Source organism: Ailuropoda melanoleuca, chromosome 7 (assembly GCF_002007445.2).
Source record: "Ailuropoda melanoleuca isolate Jingjing chromosome 7, ASM200744v2, whole genome shotgun sequence".
In the NCBI taxonomy this organism is placed as follows: domain Eukaryota; kingdom Metazoa; phylum Chordata; class Mammalia; order Carnivora; family Ursidae; genus Ailuropoda; species Ailuropoda melanoleuca.
The window spans coordinates 140,246,566-140,268,620 of NC_048224.1; the positions used below are offsets into that span (position 1 = coordinate 140,246,566).

A 22,055-nucleotide genomic window follows, 5' to 3' on the forward strand; every position below is an offset into this window, starting at 1 on the left:
GCTCGCCGTCCACACAGCTCACAGCCCCCTTCCTGGGCATCTACCACATTTTAGTTTTGTTTTGTCCCAGTGCGGCATGCAAAGAGGGCACGAGAAAGGATCTATAGCAAAAATCATCTATGTAAATCAAAAACACATCCGTGCAAAATACCAGCTACACAGGCAGGTGGACTAGCCAGCACAGAGACGGCTGTGCCACCGGCGGGGGTGGGGTCTCAGGACACGAAGCACACACAAGGGGTCCTTTGTGGACGGATGGCGGCACACGACTGAAGAGCAAGGTCAACTCTATCCTCTGCCAACTTCGATTTTTAAAAAATCCATTAACAATTTGAGAAGAAAAGATAATTTCGAAATCACAGGGAAAAAAAGTCATGTGTTAAAACTTAACAGCCACTCATGATTTATATAAAAGATCTAAACAAACTAGGACTACAAGGACCCTCCCTAATTTGGTAAAGGTTCTGTGAGATCTCTTGGCAAACATCATAGTGAATGGTGAAGAATAAAACATCCCTTTAATGTCAAGGACGAGATAAGGGGTCCTATCCACGCTCCTGGTAGACCCAGCTAACATCCCAAAGCAAGGAAAAGCAGAAAGCAGACCTCTGGAAAGAAAGAAACAAAACTGGTTTTCCTTGTAAAAACAAGATCTAAGCAGATCTAGAAACCCTTAGGATGGGGGAAAAAAAAAAAAAGGATAAAAAAACCAAAGCAATGAAGGGAATAATCTTCCTCCAAACCAGCCTAATACCACATTTATGGCAGTCATAACCCAGAGAAGATGTGCAAGAGGTTATGGGAGAAAGAGGACCTAACCTTACTGAGAAGCAGAAAGGGCTCCAAGCTCAGGGACGGGAGGCAGCGAGCAAGCTGAGCGGGCAAGAACCGGTGGCCCGGCTCACTGCGGGTGGGAGGGCTCTAGGGCTCATGAGGACGCGTGCGACACCACCCCCGCACCCCTGTCTGGGGGACGCGCCCCACCTGACCCAACAGGTCCCTTCCAAGAGTCACACGCAGGCACAAAGCTCACTAACTCGTAGCCGCTGCTGCTGGGCTCAGACGGCCCAGGACTCACGGCAAACTCCGGGCCCACCGCAAGGCTGCTGGTTCTTTTGGCGGGGGGGTCTTGATAAGAAAAAAGCAAAACAAAAGATGGAAATGATCTAATTTTTTTGTTTTTAATAAAAATGTATTTCTTCCATTTGTTTCTTGATTGTAAACACATGAGAATTGCTACTTGTGCCGCAGTGAACGCATCTCGGCGGTGGCAGCACTGGCTTCGGGCTGAGGCGGGAGGGCTCCGTGAGCCGTCCGCTCCGGCAGAACCGGGCACAGCGTTCGGGGTGGCTGCAGTGTGCAGCAGTGTACGGGCTGATGCCGGATCTGCGTCAGCTATGCACAGACGAGAACCGCACACGTGCGCACACCTGCATGTGTCCGGCTGCAACCCCCCACAAGGCTGTGCGCCTCTCGAACAGCCTTGTCTCCTTACTTAGGGAGACACCGAAATGCACTTCACTTCTGTCAAGAACACATGGTTCTGATCCGTTCTATATACTGCGTTCCTTAAAACATAAAACCTCTAATGATTATTTTACACCATCAAATTAAAAGTAAAACCATTAGCAAAGGGGCTACTCCAAAAATGATTACCAAGCCTTTAGCACCGTGACTCCTTCCAGGCGGTGACTCAGGGACAACCTGCACGTGAGCGTCACAATATCTTTGTTTCAATTGAAAACGTGTTCCTTGCTTTCCCAGGCATGTGAATAAAATCAGAACTCCATGCAGCTTGGCCACACAGAACAGCAACGTTCACGACAGGTGTCTACAGGGGAGTGACAATAGCGACAAACCTGGGGCAACGGAACCCTTAAGTTCTTCTAGACAAACAGCCTATTTTCTAACACATGCAGCCAGACACTCACTTCACCAAGACAAACACAGAAAAGACCACCGGCCTTAGATAAGACCACAAAGGGACAGCCTGGAGCGCTCTGCGCATCCTCACTGTCCTCCTGAACTCACGGACAGGCTGCAGTTTGCCGTGGTCTCGCACCGCGTGCCTGGTTTCCTCAGCCCACGACACGAGACCAGCCGCACTGGTTCACCTCTGTCTTCTGAACCCCACGGGAAGGCACTACTGTCATGCCGAGGAAACGGGTGAGTGAGATTACATGCTTCACCACTTTCACATCCATTTCTGAGCATGTTCTAATTCCGCTCAGAAACGGTCCACCTTGCATTTCAAATTATTAATAAAAAAGTCCCATTACTACTAATGTGGGCACCAGGCGATTTCCAAGATGTCCCACGCGACGGGCGCCCAAGAGGAGAAGACTACCGTGGTTTCTGTTTCTGAACAGCACAGGGGTCTTACTCTGGAATCGGTGTCCAGCAGACAGCGGGAGATGATGGTGTCCAGGAACACCTCGTGGGCCGCGATGATGTGGTCCAAGTCTTGGGCCTGCTGCACCTTGTTCCAAAGTTCATCCCAAGAACATTCCAGCACCTAGGAAACAACCACACGACACTTAGGGATGAGGCGTGTCTTCCTGGGATAGCATCTTTGACAAAACACGCCACACAGAAGCCTGAGACACGACATATTAAGCTAACATCAAAGGACACTCTGCACGCACCTCAAACGTAATGTAATACTGCATCTGGTGAATGAAATGGACCATCTCAGACGCCAGAATGTGGCAGTGGTGCAGCACCCCAGAGAACTCTGCAAGAGAGCCGGACAGCTGGTGTCAGATGCCGCGGAAACACGCTCAGACCACACACGCTCCCCTCCTGGACGTCTGCGATCCCTCTCTCAAAACCACCACCACTAACTTTCACTGTTAACCCTTAAAATAGGAAACAGTCCTTCCATAATCAATCCCCGTGCCAATCGCGCTACACAAGGCTTTAGCCGTCTCATCACATGGCATTACTTTACATCATGCAAGGACCTGAAAAGGAACGGCATAAAATAAAATAACTGCATCAAAAATTAAATCGACATATTTCATTGTACAAGTGTGAATATTGGCTCAGTTCTGAGGCTTCTTGGCAACATATCTGTCTGTGGCTGTGCAAGATTTCACTACTCCCAGCGATCTGGAGACAAAAGCACATTTCCTTGAGGACCCGAAAGGGACCTTGTCACCTGAGAGAAACATGAACCAGGAGGGGGAGGGGCCTGAGCCCCGACTCTGCTCCTGTTCTTTGAAAGATTATAAAACCATCAAAAGGCTTGGAGGTCACCAGAGAGCAGCCATTCTCTGCTCATACTTTTAATTTTTCGCTCAAAGAGTCTACCAGAGTAATGAAGGGACACCACAGTAGAGGATGGCTCAAGCAGATGGGGCCACCAAAGTAATAGTTACAAGCACATTTCAATGTGGATCAGACTGGACGTATTACTGTTTCCACCCCAATGTCTTGAATTAGTTCCTTAGGTAAATAATCACTGCCTGCAAGCAGTTCTTTGAGAAATCACTCTTGTCCCTTCCTGAGAGTAATGAGGAAGTGAAACAGAAACACATGACAGAGAGAACGGTGGGATACAGACTTTAACAACGGATCAAGTGCCCCGCGGGGACTTTGCGGGCCTGGGTCAGCACGCACCGCCCGGCCCACAGGGCTGCAGCAGGCCACCCCCAAGGATGAGCACGTGCTCCAAAGCCCCCAGTGTCTTCCCCACTGTCGGGAACCGGTATCCCTGCAGAGCATAAATACTCCCGTGAAGGGCAGGTTAGGGGCTGCAAACGTCATCTGTAAGCCCAAAACGAAGAATGTACTTTCCTACCCAAACTACCAACTGGGGCTGGCGTGTCTCACCTGACACCCAAAGCCCATGTACCTAAATTACTTCTGGCATAAAAGAGCATCACAAAACGCTGTCTTAGGTGGGGGCATCCACATCAGGGTGTCCGGAAGCTTCTACAGGAGAGGACTGCCATTTTGGGCTTCAGCCCAGAGCTGCAACGACAGGGGCCGTGCTACCGTGACCCGAAGGCCAGGCGGTCTTACCTGGAGAGACTGCGCAGACTTAAAGCACCCTTCACGCGCAAACCGGTCTTTACACACCACACCCGTGAGGACCCCCAGGTCTTGCTGCGCTACGCCGCATCCGAGTGTCCCCTCCAGTACACGCGGACTGCTTCCTGAGATGCGCGGCTCTGCACGGACTCACACTGAACACTGTCAGCTTCTCTTCCGCCCTCTTCAGGCGCCTGTGCAGTTTCTACTTCTCCATCCTGACATTTTTCTACCACAGAGAGTTGAACATCGCTGACGAAACCGTGGATCCCATCAAATATCCCAATGGACGTGCATGGCGATGGTATGCAGGCTCCTCTCGGGGCTGTCTCCGGGGGCCCGTGGGACAGAAGCACAGACGTCCGTGTGGCTCGTCTCAGCAGCTGGCTCCAAGTCAGTGCTCTGCACACAAGGGGAGAGGCTCCAGCCCATGACAACGCACGCTGTTACTGCTCTGGTCTGTCTGGCGGTCTTCTCAGGTGTCTCCACTGGGGTCCCACCGACACTCAATCCAGCACTACTTGGATGACGTGTTGGTTTTTAGTTGCACATCATACGAGCTTGCTAACATTTTTCACATTTCATCTTTGCACTCCTTCACAGACCGGGAGCGTCAGCCCGGGATTCACACAGATGGTAACACAGTGGTTAAGTCACCAACTCCACTTTACTATCTTGGATTTCCTCCACAGCACAATTTCTCCACGGCACATTGTGAATCTACCAGGATGTCTCCTGTCACCCACATCTGGAGATGAAAATGCAGCTCAGTGACCACAGAGCAGAAGCATCTACAGAAACGATCCTGGAGTCATGCTGGTGCCAACCTACAACTCACGGCATTCAGCCTCAGCTACTCCTCCAGGCCGCCCAGAAACCCTCTCCGCTCTCTGTCTGACTCTGAAACTGCACTTCCAGCCACCACTACCTGGAGTCCTCCATCCATGGGCTCCCCTGCCCTCCCGAAGAGACGTGGTCTCAGGCGGGAAGCTCCCTCCGCGGCACAGCTTCAAGGCCACCCTGGGCCCCCACTCTGCTCGTGCTCTCGTCCTCTCCCCCAGGCTGTCACATCTGCCCTGGCCTGTTGCCAAAGATGAGGACGGCTGGGGTCAGTCCCCAGTCTCTACCTTAGCTGGTTGCCGGCACCGTTGCCATACTGGAGCGTTTTCTCTGCCCTGAAGTACTTCCTTCTGTGGCCTCAGAGAGACCACCCTCTCCCGGTCCACTGCTCACCCTTCTGGTTGTTTCTCCCCGTCTCCGTTAGAAGGGCCCAGCTGCTGCTCTTTGCTGCAAGACCTTTTCTCTTCTCATCCCATTTTGAGGCAGTCTCATGGATTCCATGGCACCCAGGATCAGGTACATGAACCGTGTCTACACCTTTATCTCTAGTTCCAATCTGTCTGGGGCTTCCGATCGACCCAACGAAATGCGTCACATACATTCTTAAAAACCTCTCCAATTAATGTATCGGAAACAGAAGCAGTACCCCCAAAGTGCTCCTGCCCCAGCGCTCCGGGCCTGGTGAACACCCCACCCAAGCCCAGCTCCAAGCAGAACCCAGTCACCCAGCACCGCCCCATGGAGCCCCCTCAAGTCCGTGCACTCTCCCGACCCCAGGCTGCTGTGTCCACCACGGCCACCCTCCTGCAGGGTCACAACCAATGCTTCTGCCGACTTCCAGCCTTGCCTGTGAGACCCATCTTCCTCAGCGATGCCACAGTGGCTTTCAGAACCAAGCAAGTCCGAGCATGTCCCACTCCCTGGTGCGAGCCCTCCCATGGCTCCCCCTGCCACTGACCCGAGACCCAGCCTGTGAGGCTCTCAAGGCCTGGCTCTCGGCCCATCCTCCCCACCACCACACGCTTCCCTGCACAGACACGCTCATATCCAGGTGCAGCCTTGGACACCACCACCGCCGCGAAGCCCGCTATGCTACCCACATCTGCCAGGTGTCTCCTTTTCGTGTTCCTAGAGTACCTGGTCTCCTCCACATCAAATGACTCATCTTGTCGCCGTGCATTCCAAGTTCTTGTTTAAATGTCCATCCTGCCCTAACAGGCCCCACAGGGACCCTGTCACGCCCATCACTGAATACCAAGAACAGGCCCTCAACAACTATTTGCTGAACGAGTGATTTCAATCCTCAAGATTCCAACGGATGGTGTGTACTCATCTACGTCTAGACTATTTAAGTTCACATCCTTTTCAAAAACCTTCCCTGACCAAGGCAAATTAGCAATAATGTTAAAATGAGTGTTCTTCCCTTTAACAGTCTAAAGTACTACCAAATACTTTATTTTCCTTCTAGAAAAAAATCATCTTTTCTTATATAAACAAGTATACAGAAGAGCATCTTTAAGGACATTCTTCCGAAATGGAGCCTCTTGAGTAAAGGGAACCCATATGACAGAAATGTGACGTCCCTATGACGCTGCGACTCTTGCCCACACGAGAGTTCACATGCGGGATGCTGAGCTCAGAGCTTCTCTCGGCCTGGTCACGCTCGAACAAATGACTAGGAACCCAATTCCTAAGGGATAGCTTGGTCCTTTAATTCCTAAAAAATCTAATTTGCACCGGAAACACCCCTTGAATCTCTTTACCCAGGAGCGTGAAAATACATTTAAACATACTTAACATGTAAGTGCTTGTGTTTTTATGTTTGACCTACAAATAAAGCCAAGCAACACTTGCACTGAGGTCCAACAAGCACGCAAACACAGTACATGTCCCGCCGGGCTAACTTCACGGCAGACAGCTTCACACACGACATGGAGATGACCGTCTTCTGTGAGCTTACTAAGGAGCCCAGTGTGAGAGCCATTTGTAGTTCCGTGCTGCCCCCTACGGGCTGCTGGGAGAACGTCAAGCCTGATTTAAACCTGCAAGCTCCGGAAGGCCTTGACCGCGGAGGTCATTAAACATTGTAAAAAAGTTTCTTTTTAAAAAAAATTCCCCAAAACAGTTTCTTCACAATTGCAAATCACCTTGAACCTGTATTTATAACTGAGGCTACTATATTTAAAAGTGACTTTATCAAATTGCCCATCTGATTTATTTCTCAAAGCTAAGGGTTCAAAGAAGTTGGTAGGAATCAGGATTTTTCAAACCTCCTGGAACCTCTCATCACCACGAAGGTCCTCCTGCAAACGCCATCGCTGTCCACTGTACGGCCAGGCAACCAGCAGTGACGCCTGCAGAGATGTGCCCCACCTCCCACCCCAGGCAGCACTGGTGAGTGTGCTACACAGACCGGGTCCCCAGGACGCCGGGAATTAGCGCTGTGGTCACCGCCCACCCCCAGACGAGGGAGCTGAGGCAGAAGACAAGGAAATGGGCTCCATGGCCGCAGCATGGTGCTGGCGGCCTGCGGACTCGCCTGGGCAGTGCTGCTCAGCGTCTAATGCTGACCGCTAGCCACGCTGCTGAAAGGCCTGGCACAGGGAGCTCCTCGTAAAGGTCTAAGTACCGGGGCGCGCCTACTCATCCAAATACACAACGATGATACAAAGAAAGGCTTTAAAGAGAGAAATGTCTACTCATTTTTCAAGTTATCGTTTCTGCAGTCTAGAACACTGTCCATCCTAAGATGGTTATTATTATATTAATCACGAAGAAAGAAAAACAGCTGCCGATCACATGGGCAAAATGCGACAGTGGCCCTGTGGCAGTGCGTCTCCTGCAAGGGGCTGACCGCCTCTCCCACCTCCACCACGCTCACTTTTATTCCTAATAAGGACCGAAAAGGAAATCATTTTAATACCACTCCTCTGGGGAGGGGGCCCCCACTCACTTTCCCCCTCCAGTACACAAATTCATTTAACTGTATTTGTCTATTTCATTTTGTCAGCTGTTACATGAAATACAAATTAAGTTGCCACTAACTGCAATGCTGTTGAGATTAACTGAATCCAACAACAAAAAACTCCATACCACTAGAACCCAAATCTTCCAATGATTTTGTAACAACATTGTTTTTTGTCTAGCTGAAAGACAACTATGTAAAAGCAGGCATCAACACCTTGGTAGACCACTATCAAAAATTCCTGCACTAAGCAAATCATTTTCAAATGTAACTATTTGTTCAAAAAAAATACTTCAATAAATACCGAAATATTTGGAGTAATAATTAATGATGCTGCACGTATGGACCAAGCCAGCGATACACACTGCACGTGAGTGAAACCCTCTGAACGTGGTTCACAGGAGCACTTTGTGTAATCTTTCTTTATTTTTGCATCAGATTTAGGGTCGGTGGGATCCTTCTACATTTGCTGAATCAAGAGCTGACGAAGTAGCTGGTTGATTTCTGCTCACTAAGTTGCCTGGACCCGAACAACTTTAAAATATTCCTTGTAAATGAAAGTACGTTACACCGCAACAAAAACATGAGCAAAAAACCAGTTTCCTGAAAAGAGAAACACAAAGGACAAAAGAAAGTGTTTATACTAAGCACTTAGAAAGCATTACAAGAAATGAAAAAAACTGGACAATCTGTCTGAAGGCGGTACCCAACTTTAGCCGGTAAGAGCAACAGAGCCGGCCGCCAGGCAGGGGGCTGCACGCACTCGGCCGCGCCTGGAACCAGCACCTCGTTTCCAGTCATTGATGACGTCACCCAGAGCCGAAATATCAGTGCCAGCATTCACACACGTAAAGTAAAACTAGAATCCATACCTGTCAGCCCAGCTGTTCCATCCCCAATCCATCTAAAGAAATACTCAGACGCAAATAGATATATACTGACAAAAAGCTTACGGCCTTAGGGAAAGGCTGTTGTGTATATCATTTTTCCCTCATGGGAAAAAGGGATACATGTGCAACCCAAGAGAAAGGAGAAATGGTACAAATATATATGCATGAGGCAATATTCTGTTGTTAAAAATATTTTAGGAGACATTTCAGTGACAAGGAAAGGGTCCGTGAAAGATGCTAACACAGAGCTCTCCACACCGGCACCACGTTACGTGACCGTGGTTCATGTCATACAGGATAAAGCGTACTTCTCCCACACACAGAAAACTGATCAGATGTCTACCGACCTTCAGTAGAAACAGAGCTTGCTGACTACTCCGTGCAAGAGAAGAGCGAGTTCACACAGAGCCTGGTGAGGGGATACCGCAATCAGACAGGTGTCACAACCAGCTACAGCTAGACCTGCTACGAAGCCCAGACTTCCCAGACGCCTCCTCGCGAAGGAAGAGCGGCACGGTGACGGAGCGTCTGCACTACCTGGGGACGGTCCGAATCAGGCAGGAAGGGAGATGCCGGCACCGCTCATGCCGCAGCACCACGTCCCCCCTACCCCCCAGGGAGGGCACAAGGCCGGCAATAGGGATAGCCCGCCAGTGCGCACCCAGCCGACGGCACGAGTCACCCCAAGACACATGATGGGAAAGGGGGGCAGGTGCAGAGCCAGGAGACCGTGAGGCCCTCTGAGTGATGGGTGCCTCCTTTCGCCTTCCTTCACAAAGCAGCCCCTCCTCCAGGCAGCCCATATGTACTAGAGATAGTCGGAGGCAGTATTTCCTGTCCATGACCATTATGGTAGTTAAGAGAAAATGCTCCCTCTCAACTTCCTTCTCAGCTATGTCAAAGGGTCCTGATTATTAACCTTACCAAGTGACTCCAGAGGAAGCCACGCCAGGGGCTAAGGGCATCCAGACCCCCAGGAAAAGACCAGCTGTGAATACAGAAGCATGGGACGCCCGATACGAACCGCCGGCCCCCGGCTTCTGGAGTGTCATTACTCTGGAACTCTGGGAGCTGCTCAAGGATCAGCCTTGACCTATCAAATGTGGAGAGATCACACCTGCCTGTCTTCAAACAATGGCTTCTTTTTCAATAATCACTTTCACCAAAGGATTTAGAATCTATCAGTGCTATTTCTTGAGAGACACATTGTTGAAATACTCTCTCAAAGGTTCTGAACAAATGAATTTCAGTATGAAGATTTCAAAATCACTCATAATTGAAATTATTCAATACTTATAACATTAAAATAAACCTGGTTATCCGACATGAGAATTTTTATTACAGCTTGTAATCGTAAAATAATATTACAAAATGTTTCCATGTCCTGGTTTACGAACCAAAACAAACATTAAAGCAATTCCCAAACAGACTTTAATCAAAACACTAAGTGAATATTAAATGAACCAGTGATTTATTAAACAGCTTTCTCCTTAAAAATTAATTAAAAAAAATAAAATCCATATGTGAACACAGAGTGCAAACAAATTTAACTCTGAAAGAAACCTCATGATCTAAAACAATCTAACTTGGGGCGCCTGGGTGGCGCAGTCGTTAAGCGTCTGCCTTCAGCTCAGGGTGTGATCCCGGCATTATGGGATCGAGCCCCACATCAGGCTCCTCTGCTAGGAGCCTGCTTCTTCCTCTCCCACTCCCCCTGCTTGTGTTCCCTCTCTTGCTGGCTGTCTCTGTCAAATAAATAAATAAAATCTTTTAAAAATAAATAAATAAATAAATAAAAACAATCTAATTTGACTCAATTTTCTTTCAGATTTGCACAGAAATCAAGGTTAGCAATGTTACAAAATAGCCTTTTCACAAAAACCAAATCCAAAAACACAAGAACGCATCAGTTCTTAGCTGGGCAACTGTACTACGTGCCCCTGTTGCCCAGCCGCTGGCGCCCACACGCCAGGCCTCGGCGCAGACCCCCGACCGCCCCGCGGCGAGCTTACCCGGCATGCTTCTCAGGAGCTTCGCGTTGCACATATGTCCCTTTCGAATGTCGGTCAGGATGTACTCCATCCGCTTAGCCCTCCAAAGGAAGTTAAACACTCGCAGGTAGTGGCTCATACACTCTCGAGTGAACACCTGAAAAGAACAGCACAAGACAGGCTGCTAGTGCTCTGCGACGGAAGGAGCGTCCCAGGACAGGTCTCGACCTTTCTTCATCTTTTTTTTTTTAAAGCAAAAAAAGCCAGGGAACACACAGTCAACTCTAATAAACTCTTAACATGGAAGCAGCTACTACATTCCAGGAAAGCACCATCACGTTCAACTACAGTGACTAATGATGTGCTAAGCCGCACGCTGCGCAAACTCACAGTAATAAAAGGTCGATACTTTTATACCAATTTTATAGACTGAGAAACAGAGGCCTAAGGTGACACGGCCAGTAAACGGTGTGTTGGGACTTTTAAACCTAGCCTAAATCTTAGTCGAACATGTGGACTCTTAACTCCAACTCCAGCTCCAGCTCCGTAACAGTTTTTTCTACCCCAACACCCCCAAGGGAGATGTGAGGGTGGTGAATCTCATGGAGGGTTGGCCCGGAAGGATCTCCAGCCTGTAAAGAGGCCTCCAGGTTGTTTTCACATATGTTGAAGCCATTTCACTGCAAATGGCCAGCAGTGTCCCATCCCGGGAGGATGAGCCCTATGGGCAGGCGTGGGACGAGGCCTTCCTTCCACGCCCACCTCCCTATGGGGGACAGTTAAATATGCATGTCAGGTGAACCACAAAGCATCTTCTAGTGTCTGTCTGTCCCATGCAAGCATGAAAAACTGGAAAGAGCCCACCTAAGTGGGGACTCCCATGGCAGCAGCTCTGAGCCGGGCATCCAGGAGCACGGCCCCTCACCTTAGGGCCTTCCCTCACATCAACCCCTTGCACCCCCTATGCCCTAGCTAGTCCACACTCTCCTCTGGCCCAGACCCCACCTGGCCCTCAAGGACAAAGGCCACACGCCTTTCCCCAGGCCCTTCTCCAGAGAGAACGTTTATCACTGGACCCTTGCAATCTGAGCACTTCGTAGCACACGGCTGTACCGTCTTCTTTTGTATGTTCTCGGCACCGCTCACGTGTTACGAGGACTACCTGTCTATTCTTCTGTAGGCCTTTTTGTGCCTGTACCTGGCAGCTCAGCACTAACTCGTGACTGTGTGTCTCAACAGGAGAGGTGAGGAACTGCTCTGAATGGACGCTGAAATGTTCTGGGGATTATCTATTTTGCTGTGCTGCCCACACTATTGTTTACGCAATTATAGAAATAAAGGGTATTGGATGAAACAATCTGACAAGTGAATTAAAGAAATCCGCTATACAAACACTATCTTGAGTGATCCTGTTAAGTGCCAGATTCCTGGAGCACATTCAGTGTGACCCAATTTACAAACATCCAGTTTAATCACAATTCTTTAAAAACAGTGAGTGTTTCCCAGAAAACACTCCACCCCACTGCAGTTATACAGGGAAATGCCCTTCACGCTTAGTTTGGCCGCGTGTATGGTCTTTCAGTTGACTGCCTGTGTGAAGTTTAGAAAAATATTAAATAAGCTTCGACACCTCATCTAATACCCTGGAGATCAAGGACAGAAGCCCATGGGTTTTGTTTTGTTTTTTTTTAAGATTTTATTTATTTATTCGACAGAGATAGAGACAGCCAGTGAGAGAGGGAACACAAGCAGGGGGAGTGGGAGAGGAAGAAGCAGGCTCATAGCAGAGGAGCCCGATGTGGGGCTCGATCCCATAACGCTGGGATCACGCCCTGAGCCGAAGGCAGACGCTTAACCGCTGTGCCACCCAGGCGCCCCAGAAGCCCATGGGTTTTATCCTACCCAGTACCCAAGTGAGAAGATTAGAGATAATCTCTCTATGTCTTTCTTCACAGAATTAGCAAGAAGCTAAAATTACACTATGTTATAGAAGATAAAATTATGTGACTAATATAAGATATGTTCTCATAATTCTCTACAAAAATGACAATCTCGATTAATGAGAACATAAAGGGAACAGAGATAATACAATACATTTAACAGGGAAAAAGCGGAAAATCCATTTTCTTCCGAAATTTGACTTTAGAAGAATATCTTTCAATAAAATATTCCCTGTAGCTGAAAATATAACAAGCCGGGACACAGGCTAACCCAAGGACTGGAACAGCAAAGGCCAGACGTGCAAGATACCACTTCCCGCACAACGTCGCTGGCACATCCTGCTGATGCGTCCCCAGGCCCTGCCCCCCTCCCAGAGCAGCCCCCCAGGTGTGCCCTCCACCTGCTGGAGCTGGCACGGAAGTCAACGCTTGTTAGCCACAGCTAGAGACCCACCCTAAATTTGTTCTTTAAATGAATCTGTGATATAAACTTCTTGACTATTTTGACTAGAGCTTTCAAAAATCTAAAATTTAAAAAATATACTGCATAGCCAAGTGTTTATACACAAGATGCGGCACACGTAACTGTGTCCGCTCGGTAAGGTCTGCAGTATCGTGAAGTAATTCCATAACTGTGTATGGACTGTGTTCAATTTACCTAATACTCAAGGCATTTATACTCTGAAACAACAGATAAAGTTGCCTTTACTATGACAGCTTTAACACTACGAAAAAATAATAGGCAATGTACTCAGTATTAACAAAGTTTCTAATTTAAATAATAATGTACAGGGGAGCCTGGGTGGCACAGCGGTTAAGCATCTGCCTTCGGCTCAGGGCGTGATTCCAGCGTTATGGGATCGAGCCCCACATCAGGCTCCTCTGCTATGAGCCTGCTTCTTCCTCTCCCATTCCCCTTGCTTGTGTTCCCTCTCTCGCTGGCTGTCTCTATCTCTGTCAAATAAATAAATTAAAAATAAATAAATAAATAAATAAATAAATAATAATGTACAGAACAGAATTTTTTTATTTTAAAGTAGGCTCCATGCCCAGCATGGAGCCTGACACAGGGCTTGAACTCAGGACCCTGAGACCATGACCCGAGCAGTAATCAAGAGCTGGAGGCTTAACCAACTGAGGCAGCCAGGCGCCCCAGAACAGAGTATTTGAAGGAATAAGAATTTAAACCATTTACAATACAGTGGCTTTGATCCGGTACAGTTTACACACTGGGGATGTGTGTGTAAAAGCAAGTGCGCCAGGAGCTACCGACTCGCAGCAGACACGCCGCTAGCCCGCGGGGAGCGCGGGGAGAGGACGGCCCTGCCTGCGAAAGCAGCCTGGTGGGGCTGGGACTCCTCCCTGGAGAAATTTTAGAGCCAAATTATACTACTTGTTCACGGAGTATTTTTCCCAATAATTAAAAGAAATGCACGCCCTCCTTCAATATTTCAGATACAGAATGACTAGAGTAAGTTCAAAGAAGTTTCCTGGTGAAGGAGGAAGAGCACGAGTGCTGAGGGAAGGGGCACGCCGAGCGCAGACGCACTCTGGTGGTCAGCCCCCCGGCTGGTGACGAGTGGGAAGCTGACGCCGGGGAGGAGCAGCAGACCCACGCCATCCAACAGCACAGCTATTTCCTGTCAGTTTAAATGAATGCGAAATACCACATTTGATCTAAGTGCGAAAAATGTGACTGCCCTAAAATACACTTTCTGGTTCCTTTCAAACTACCCTGAGTTACTTGCTATCATCTAAGAACAACGGAGCACAATGAGCAATCCATTTATTAAGTACTCGTGGAAACCTGTGATGGAACAAAGGGTATTTTTTAGAATTCTTGAAATTACAGATTATTGCAGCGCTCATTAATGATCGTGTAACGGACACACACGATTCTGGCTTCGGTTTTCATCTGGCGGGTCTACCCTGGATGTCGAGTGACGGCTTTCTCTAGAAGCTCTTACAGACGTCAGCCAGTGCTACAACACGACAGCTAGCAGCGTGAGGAGCTGCAGCCAGCGTCCCATCACCCGCACGGCCTTACCGTTGCAATGGGCCCGTCCACGTGGTAGTCCAGGCTGAACACGTCCCACCCGGTGTCACCTGGAGAGACCTGAGGACAAACACAAACACTGCAGGCCTTCCCGCCAGCGCACCACTTACAGCCAAAGGATCTGCCCCATCCTCAGAGAAAAGGCAGTAAAATAAAGCCCAATTTCTGAGAAGCGCTCAGTAGTCTGAGTGTCAGTTACATGGGAACCGCATCTTTTTGTCACCTCCTGTACCCTCGCCATTGGAACCTCAGCCACCCAGGAGGTACTCTGAAGGTAACATGCAATGAATGGTGTCGTTCTGAATACCATAAAATCTGTTTAAAAATTCGTCACCATATTTTCATGACAGAAACTCACTGCCTTCTATGTCCCAAATCCTTTAAAAGTCAATATTTTAAAAACCCAACAGGCTCTGCTAATGGTCCTTCATCATAGCTAAGCACAGAGTGTACGATGTTTCTGATTCTCATTCCCCAAAGAAAAGGCATCTTCTATCAAACTGAAATTAAACACATCGATTTTTGATGAATCTTACTATTTTGGTAAGTATTATTCTTGCCTATCATCCCTGTGGCTCCTGTAACATTACCAGTAACAGGAGTAAGATTTACTCCACGACGTGCTGGCAGGCGCTGCAGCGAGCGCTGCAGGTTCTGTGCCCAGGGTCCCGCCCAGAGCACTGGTCTAAGATCACGCCACGCAGGCAACGACGCCCCACCCACCAGGCTAGATAGACCACGTGCACTCGCCGGCCCGGGGAGCTCACTGCCTGCAGGACCAAGGCCCCGGTACCTCCAGCAGCCTCACGTCCAGTCTCTTGAGGATCTCAGGGCTGTCAAACTGGGCATTGGTGGCTCTGACGGCAGTTTCAAGAATTCCAGTCAGGTTGTGCTGATACAAAGTCGTAGCTGGACGGACAAGTTCTGGTCTTAAGACATTTTTTAAAAATAAAAGAAAATGTTACTTGACTTCTTAATGAGCTTTGTAAAAACTCAGATTCATAAAAAGGGTTCAAATTATAAAAACTAAAGACAAAAAAACCCACTACAACATGGGAACAAAAGTTTCACAAAATTAGGGGCACCCAGGTGGCTCAGTTGGAAGAGCAGCTGCCTTCGGCTCAGGTCATGATCTCAGGGTCCGGGGATCGAGTCCTGCATCGGGTTCCCCCCTCAGCGGGAGGCTGCTTCTCCCTCTCCCTCTGCCCCTCCCCCCATTTATGCTCTCTCTCCCTCTCTAATAAATAAATAAAATCTTAAAAAAAAAGTTTCACAAAATTGTCAATAGGATTTCACCAAGTATTTTGGGGAGTAAAACAGTTCTTTAAATCTCAAAAAAATTAATTTTGATTCCACTTAACTTGAAAATACTTACAATGCGCCATATGCATTAAAAATAAAGTTTTCAACTTAAGTCTGGCCTATAGCGACATGAACTAGTGTGATCTGTACAGATCTGATGGGAAGAGAGGTCCTCATTAAATCAGAACAACTGGATACATGGACGTCATGATTCTAAAGGCTAAAAATTACTGCATCAGCGGCAAACACTTCTTCAGGGTTGCAATGTCTGGGTTTCCAAATAAGCTAACGTCCCTGTGGCTGAGAGCTGGCCAAGTCAAGAACACAGCTGTGCGGGGAGGGGAGGCGGAGGGAGGTGGTCGTCCGGAGCAAACTTGCCGTTGTCAGGGACGGACTGTACCACATCAGGACCATGGCCGACACCCTGTGTGCTACACAGGACAGCTGGTAAGAAAGCAAATCCTACGAGCTCTCATCACAAGGAGAAAAGCTTTTTTTCCTTTTTCTCTTTTCTTCTTGCGTATCTCCACGAGAAGACAGGATGTCAGCTGAGCCCACTGTGGTCTCCACTACACAACGGATGGAAATCAAGTCAGCATGCTGTACGCCTTACACTCACACAGTGACGTATGCTAACTATTTCTCACTGAAACCGGGAAAAATCCCTGCCAATTATCCCCAGGTGTGCATTTAAAAGCTCTGCAGCTACAAGCCTTCACTTCAGTAAACACAGGGCAGAGAAAATGAAGGACCACAGCACCATCACTCACACATCTGAGGCTAGCTAGAGATTAGTGGCATTCCCCCCTTTTAAAACCATAAACCTAAAACATGCCTTCCAGAAGAAGCAGATCTCCAATCATGAGATGCTCTAAATATAAAAACCTAGCATAAGGCAAATATGTTAGGTCAGCTAAATGATCGAATCCGTAATGTGACCACGACCTCTGCATCTTGCCTTAAACTGAAAGTGGGGCCTTGCCAACGTCTACCTGCACCCCTGCACCAGCTCATCCCACTCGCTCCCATGAACCCCCTTCACACACTCATCCCCAGCCACACAGCCAGCAGGCGCTGACCTCGAGACCAGGACTGAACTCACCAGAGGCCCCTTCTCTACTCGGGCTGCAGAAGCAATACTCCCACAGGTGTGACCACAAAGCCCTTCCGTCTGGCACATCACCAACCCCTGCTCACGCAGACCCACATGGTTACCCAGAAGCTCAAGCGTGTGGGTCAGTGATTGCTGTGTGTGCCCCAAACTAACTACTTTCACACCGAAGATGGGACTTCAGGGGCTTGTGTCTGAAGCGGGGGCCTCAGGAGAAATGCACATCCTGGCTCCACCCGGGGGACCGAGCCACTTCACGGGGGCCCAGCGAACCACCTCAACCAGCTCCCTCAGGAGTTCTGAGCGCCAGGCGACTAGAACCACCTCGTAAGCACACAGGCAAGACTGCAAGGCAACGCACTCTATTAAGTGTTCTAAAGGGAGCATCACACAACCCCAATTTCCGTTCTTCCACGCCTGAGTGAAAATCACCCGCACTCGGTGCGCTGACTCGCCAGCACCAGCTGGGAGCCGGGGATGCATCCCAAGAGTCTGCCTGTCTGTCTAGAGCCGGGAGCAGGACAGGCGCTGGGACAGAGCGACCCGAAGGGGAAGGACGCACATCTAATTCTAGAAGGGAAGATGCCACGAAAAATGTCCCAGAACAAAACAAAAAGAGCAGTAATATTTGTTTTACGGGAGTTTTTCCCCCAAGAACCAATTTAAACTAAAACTATGGGGAAAAGTTCAGTTTGCAACGACACGTTTTTTGGACTCATTTCGAACTGGAGCTAAGTGTGACCCCACTGCACACCCTCGGACGCGGGACCGTCGGTGCCACAGCACTCCCCAGGCACAAGGCTCCTCTGCGAACGAGGCACAGAACGAGCGCAAAGGGACCTCGACGTGACACTTTCATCTCTTCAGATCTCATCTTACCGATACGTTCTACAAGAATTCAACAAGTTTTCCTCTAATGCCACTGATTCTTCAGGCCTGTGCTCACACTGCAACCGACTGTGTGCTCGTGGGACCCGAGGACTCTGCTTACTTGAGCAAATCCATCAGGTGCCGTATGAAGTCGCCCTGGCCGAGCAGCAGGTACCGCCTCACGGCCTGCATGTGGTCCAGCAAGCTGTACTTCTTGTTCAGAACGTCCAGCAGGTACTTGCTGGTCTCAAAGTAAGCCGCGTCAATTTTTCCCCGAAACGCATTCTCCAAATCTGTGAACAAATCTGCAGCTATAAAGAACAAAAGAAGTGCACAGACGTGCATAAATTGTAATTTTATAAAGATAAAACGAAAGGCTCCCATGTACCAAAGCCATTGCCACACCCCCAAATGACCTCGGTGACAGATCCAACAGGCCGCGTGCGTGCTCAGGAAGGCAAGTGAGCCCCAGCCCCAGGACACAGACATGCTGCCGTGTGGCCGGCTGCCCTGTGACCTGGGAGAGGGGCCCAACAGCAGTCTGGCACTTGCTGGATCTCAAGGCACCCTCTGCAATATTACGAACCCAAAACCACACTCCAACACGCTGGTGAGCAGTGCAGGGGGGGTCACCGCTCAAGTGCCCACACGCGCCTACGAGATATTTGGGAAGCAGTCTCGAGAACACACAGGACGGCACGTCTAAGAATAAGCGTCATGAACCGGGAACCTGGCTGTAAGGTCGGAGCTGCCACACCAGCTGCACCGGGGAGCAAACCATAGGGCAAGGTTTGCTGGGAGATTTTTGGGGGGATACGGAGTAAGAGCAGACTGTCACCAACAAGGAGACCTAACTCTCAGCAGTAACACAAAAAAATAAATGTTTCCACAGGTTTATACTGAGAAGAAGTGCACAGGGAGATTACACACATAATAGGGCTTCTTACTGCTTATCTGCACTTCGATGGCACAAAACCACTTATAAAATTAAACACTTGGTTTTGTTTAAAAATTGTAACAACACTTAGGCTTGAAAAGAAGTCACTGTTGAGCCCCTGCTGGAGAAGAGGCAGGAGCCTTGCTCGGGGTCAGACAAGACGAGGCCAGGCCTGCAGCACCGCCGTCTTCCCCACCAGCCACTCCCAAGTACCAGGAGCCTTCAGGGTTGTTTTCTGTGTGTTGCTCGGAGTAACAGTCCCAGTAAGAAGGATCTACTTTGTATCGCGGCTGTTCAGACCACACGTTACTGTGGGTGTGCAGGGCGAGGACATGCACGCTGCTCTCCACCAAGGTGAAGTCCAAGGACACAGTAACGTGAGGACATGACACGTGAGCAGTACCGTGGCCACGTTTGAAGGGGCCATGGGGAGTGGGGTGCACACTTCTGTTGATCTATGTAGTTTTAAAAATGTAAATGTTACCCCCCAGAAACGTTTTTACTGAACCACGGGCTGAGTCATGAAGGATTTACATCCCAGAGAAAAGGTTTAACGCTAAACAGCTGGAGCCCAGCGTGGCTGAACCTGCACGTTCCTTGTTCCCTGATGGGTTAGGCCTCTTTCACACCCTCATTTGTAAAGATGGCCTCTTTATTCTTTGGTCACACTTTCAAATATTCAAAATTTTTCACATGCAAGAAATACAAAATCAATTCTTCCCCCTGCTTTTGTGTTCCTAGCAGTCTTTCCAGGTTTGCTGCCTTCTCAACCATACAACTAGCCTAACAGCAAAGAAACCCTTGTCCTACAGACCGCGGCAGCATGGGGGACAGTGGGCACAGCGTCGTCACTGCAGCTGAGAGAAGCAGTCGTGTAACGCAGCAGCACCCCAACCCCCTGGACCCTCCCGCACGCGAGCACAGGCACCACACCACGTGGCCTGAGCTGGTCGTCCTCTCTGGGCACTAGGGAAAGGTCAAAATCTGTCAATACAATTCTCCTGGCTCTTTTTCCTTGTTCCACCTCTTAAACATAGGTATTTCCCAAAAATCTATACTTGGACCACATCTCTCTCTATTCTAAGAACTAAACTGGGGTCCACGAATCCCTAAAACATGTATGCTAAATTGTGTGTGTTAAATGCACTTGGGGCAGGAGGGAGAGGCCTCTGACCCCAACAGCTGGAGCGTCTGCGATGCCACGGAGCCCTGTCCTTAACCAGCATGGTGACACGGGCACTTCCCAAAGCCCTACAGCTGGCCCTGACCTCCATCTGGACGTTCAGTGTAGCTTTTCAAATACACTCTGGAGACCTCCTCCACCGAGTCCTCTCAGACACTAAAAATCAAATTGGGCCAAAAGGTACACCACCACTCATCATCAGGGAAATGCAAATCAAACCACAAAGAGGCACCACCTCCCTCCTGTCAGAACGGCCAGAATCAAAAACACAAGAACAGGTGTCGGCCAGGATGCAGAGAAAAGGGGAGCCCTGAGCAAGGCTGGTGGGAATGCAAACGGGTGCAGCCACTATGAACAACACTGGGAAGTATCCTCAAAAAATTAAAAATGAAACTACCATATGATCCAGTGATTCCACTACTAAGTATTTACCCCAAGAAACTGAAAACACTAATTTGAAAAGATACATGCATGCTATGTTCATTGCAGCAATACTTGTAATACACAAGATACGGAAGCAGCCCAAACGTCCATTGACAGATGAATGGTTAAAGAAAATGTGGGGGACGCACACAATGGAATATGATTTAGCCTTTAAAAAAGGAAGACAATTCCGCTGTGGCGACACGGATGGACCCGGAGAACACTATGCTAAGGGAAATGAGGCGGACATAGAAATACCGGCTGGTATCACTTCTGAGTGGAATCTGAAGCCGCCCAACTCAAAGAAGCAAAGTCGAGTGGTGGCTGCAGGGCTGAGTGGGGGAGAGGTCGGTCACAGGGTACGAAGTTCTGGTGATGCCAGGTGAGAAAGGTCTGGGGTCTAGCGTACACACGGTGCCTCCAGCCGACCTCACAGCATCGCACACTCACAGCACCATATCTGTTCGTCTCATTTAGCATTTCCTACCTTTTATTGTTGATAATTTAGAATTTCATTTTATTGTACACGTTCCTCTTCACACCTAGACTGCAAGCTCATGAAAGGCACAGCCTGCGGCATGAATAACTCGTACCGTCTTGCCTCACCTGCCACGCCGTCCCACGCACAGAAAGAGTCAGAACGCGCACGTGAGCAGCAAACACAGCCAAGACCAGAAAGCTGTACACGTGCGGTCGACTGCACGCAAACCGCTGTGGAATTACTGAGGTGGGGCGGGCGGCCGATGGGGAGAATGGGAGAGGACAGCAGTGACGGAGGGAACCAGGCAAGGTCTAGAGCAGAAGGCACTCTGAGTACAATCCACACCTGTGAATAAGCCTCCACAGTAGCTGAGGCCACCACAGGAACATCTGTCCGTTCTTACCTCGGCAAACCATCGCTACAGCAGTTAAAAATACTGATATAAGTTACTAAGAATAGTTACTGAGTATAAAACAGCTACGCCTCGTCCAGTACTTACTAACGCCACATAAAACGGGAATTGAAAATTTACACAGTAATAATTCATCCACTTCACACTATGTATTAAGGTATTTTGGATAACAATTCAGAAAATCTGTCAGTCCTACTGGATGAAGAATGCTTCAAGCAGTAAATATACACGCGGCCCCTCCACCACCATCACGCTCGTACCGTCCTGGGGTGAGTCTGCAGACTTGGTCACCGCTATCATCTTTGTAGTGGGTGTCTGGTCGTGACAAACCTGGTGCAGGAAATTTATTGATTTTCCTATCAAAAGGACCTAAAAAGGAAAATACCTTAGAGTTACCTTTATATAAAAATGATTAATCATTGAACTACTACAAATATTCATAAACAACAAACTGTTAATTAAAAACCAAAGAACAAGAATGTCTGGGGTAGTATCAAGTGAATTCTAGGAACTGAAAAGACATTATTAACAAACACATACTAACGGGTCAATGTATTCAATTCATACACACTTCTACTCATGAAACGCAGTAAAACCATGTTTAAAAAGACTGGTTCTG

The 22,055-nt window shown here is 48.7% G+C and overlaps 1 protein-coding gene across 4 annotated transcripts in view; it reads right to left on the reverse strand.

Moving 5' to 3' along the window:
• TUBGCP3 (tubulin gamma complex associated protein 3) overlaps positions 1 to 22,055 on the reverse strand; it is a 74,331-nt gene that overhangs the window by 11,982 nt on the left and 40,294 nt on the right. For 3 of the 4 annotated variants that reach the window (XR_002141525.2, XR_004626833.1, XM_002930580.4), the window contains exons 13-19: positions 21,697 to 21,805; positions 18,122 to 18,311; positions 15,511 to 15,646; positions 14,709 to 14,777; positions 10,743 to 10,878; positions 2,646 to 2,734; positions 2,384 to 2,515 (exon numbers count right to left, since the gene is read on the reverse strand). Coding sequence is in view for 1 of the 4 variants with exons in the window: in XM_002930580.4 (XP_002930626.1) it covers positions 2,384 to 2,515; positions 2,646 to 2,734; positions 10,743 to 10,878; positions 14,709 to 14,777; positions 15,511 to 15,646; positions 18,122 to 18,311; positions 21,697 to 21,805 (861 nt within the window). In the remaining 3 variants the exon portion in view is untranslated. Of the gene's footprint in view, positions 1 to 2,383; positions 2,516 to 2,645; positions 2,735 to 4,026; positions 4,784 to 10,742; positions 10,879 to 14,708; positions 14,778 to 15,510; positions 15,647 to 18,121; positions 18,312 to 21,696; positions 21,806 to 22,055 lie in introns of those variants that run through there. The other variant, XR_004626834.1, reaches the window with a different exon arrangement.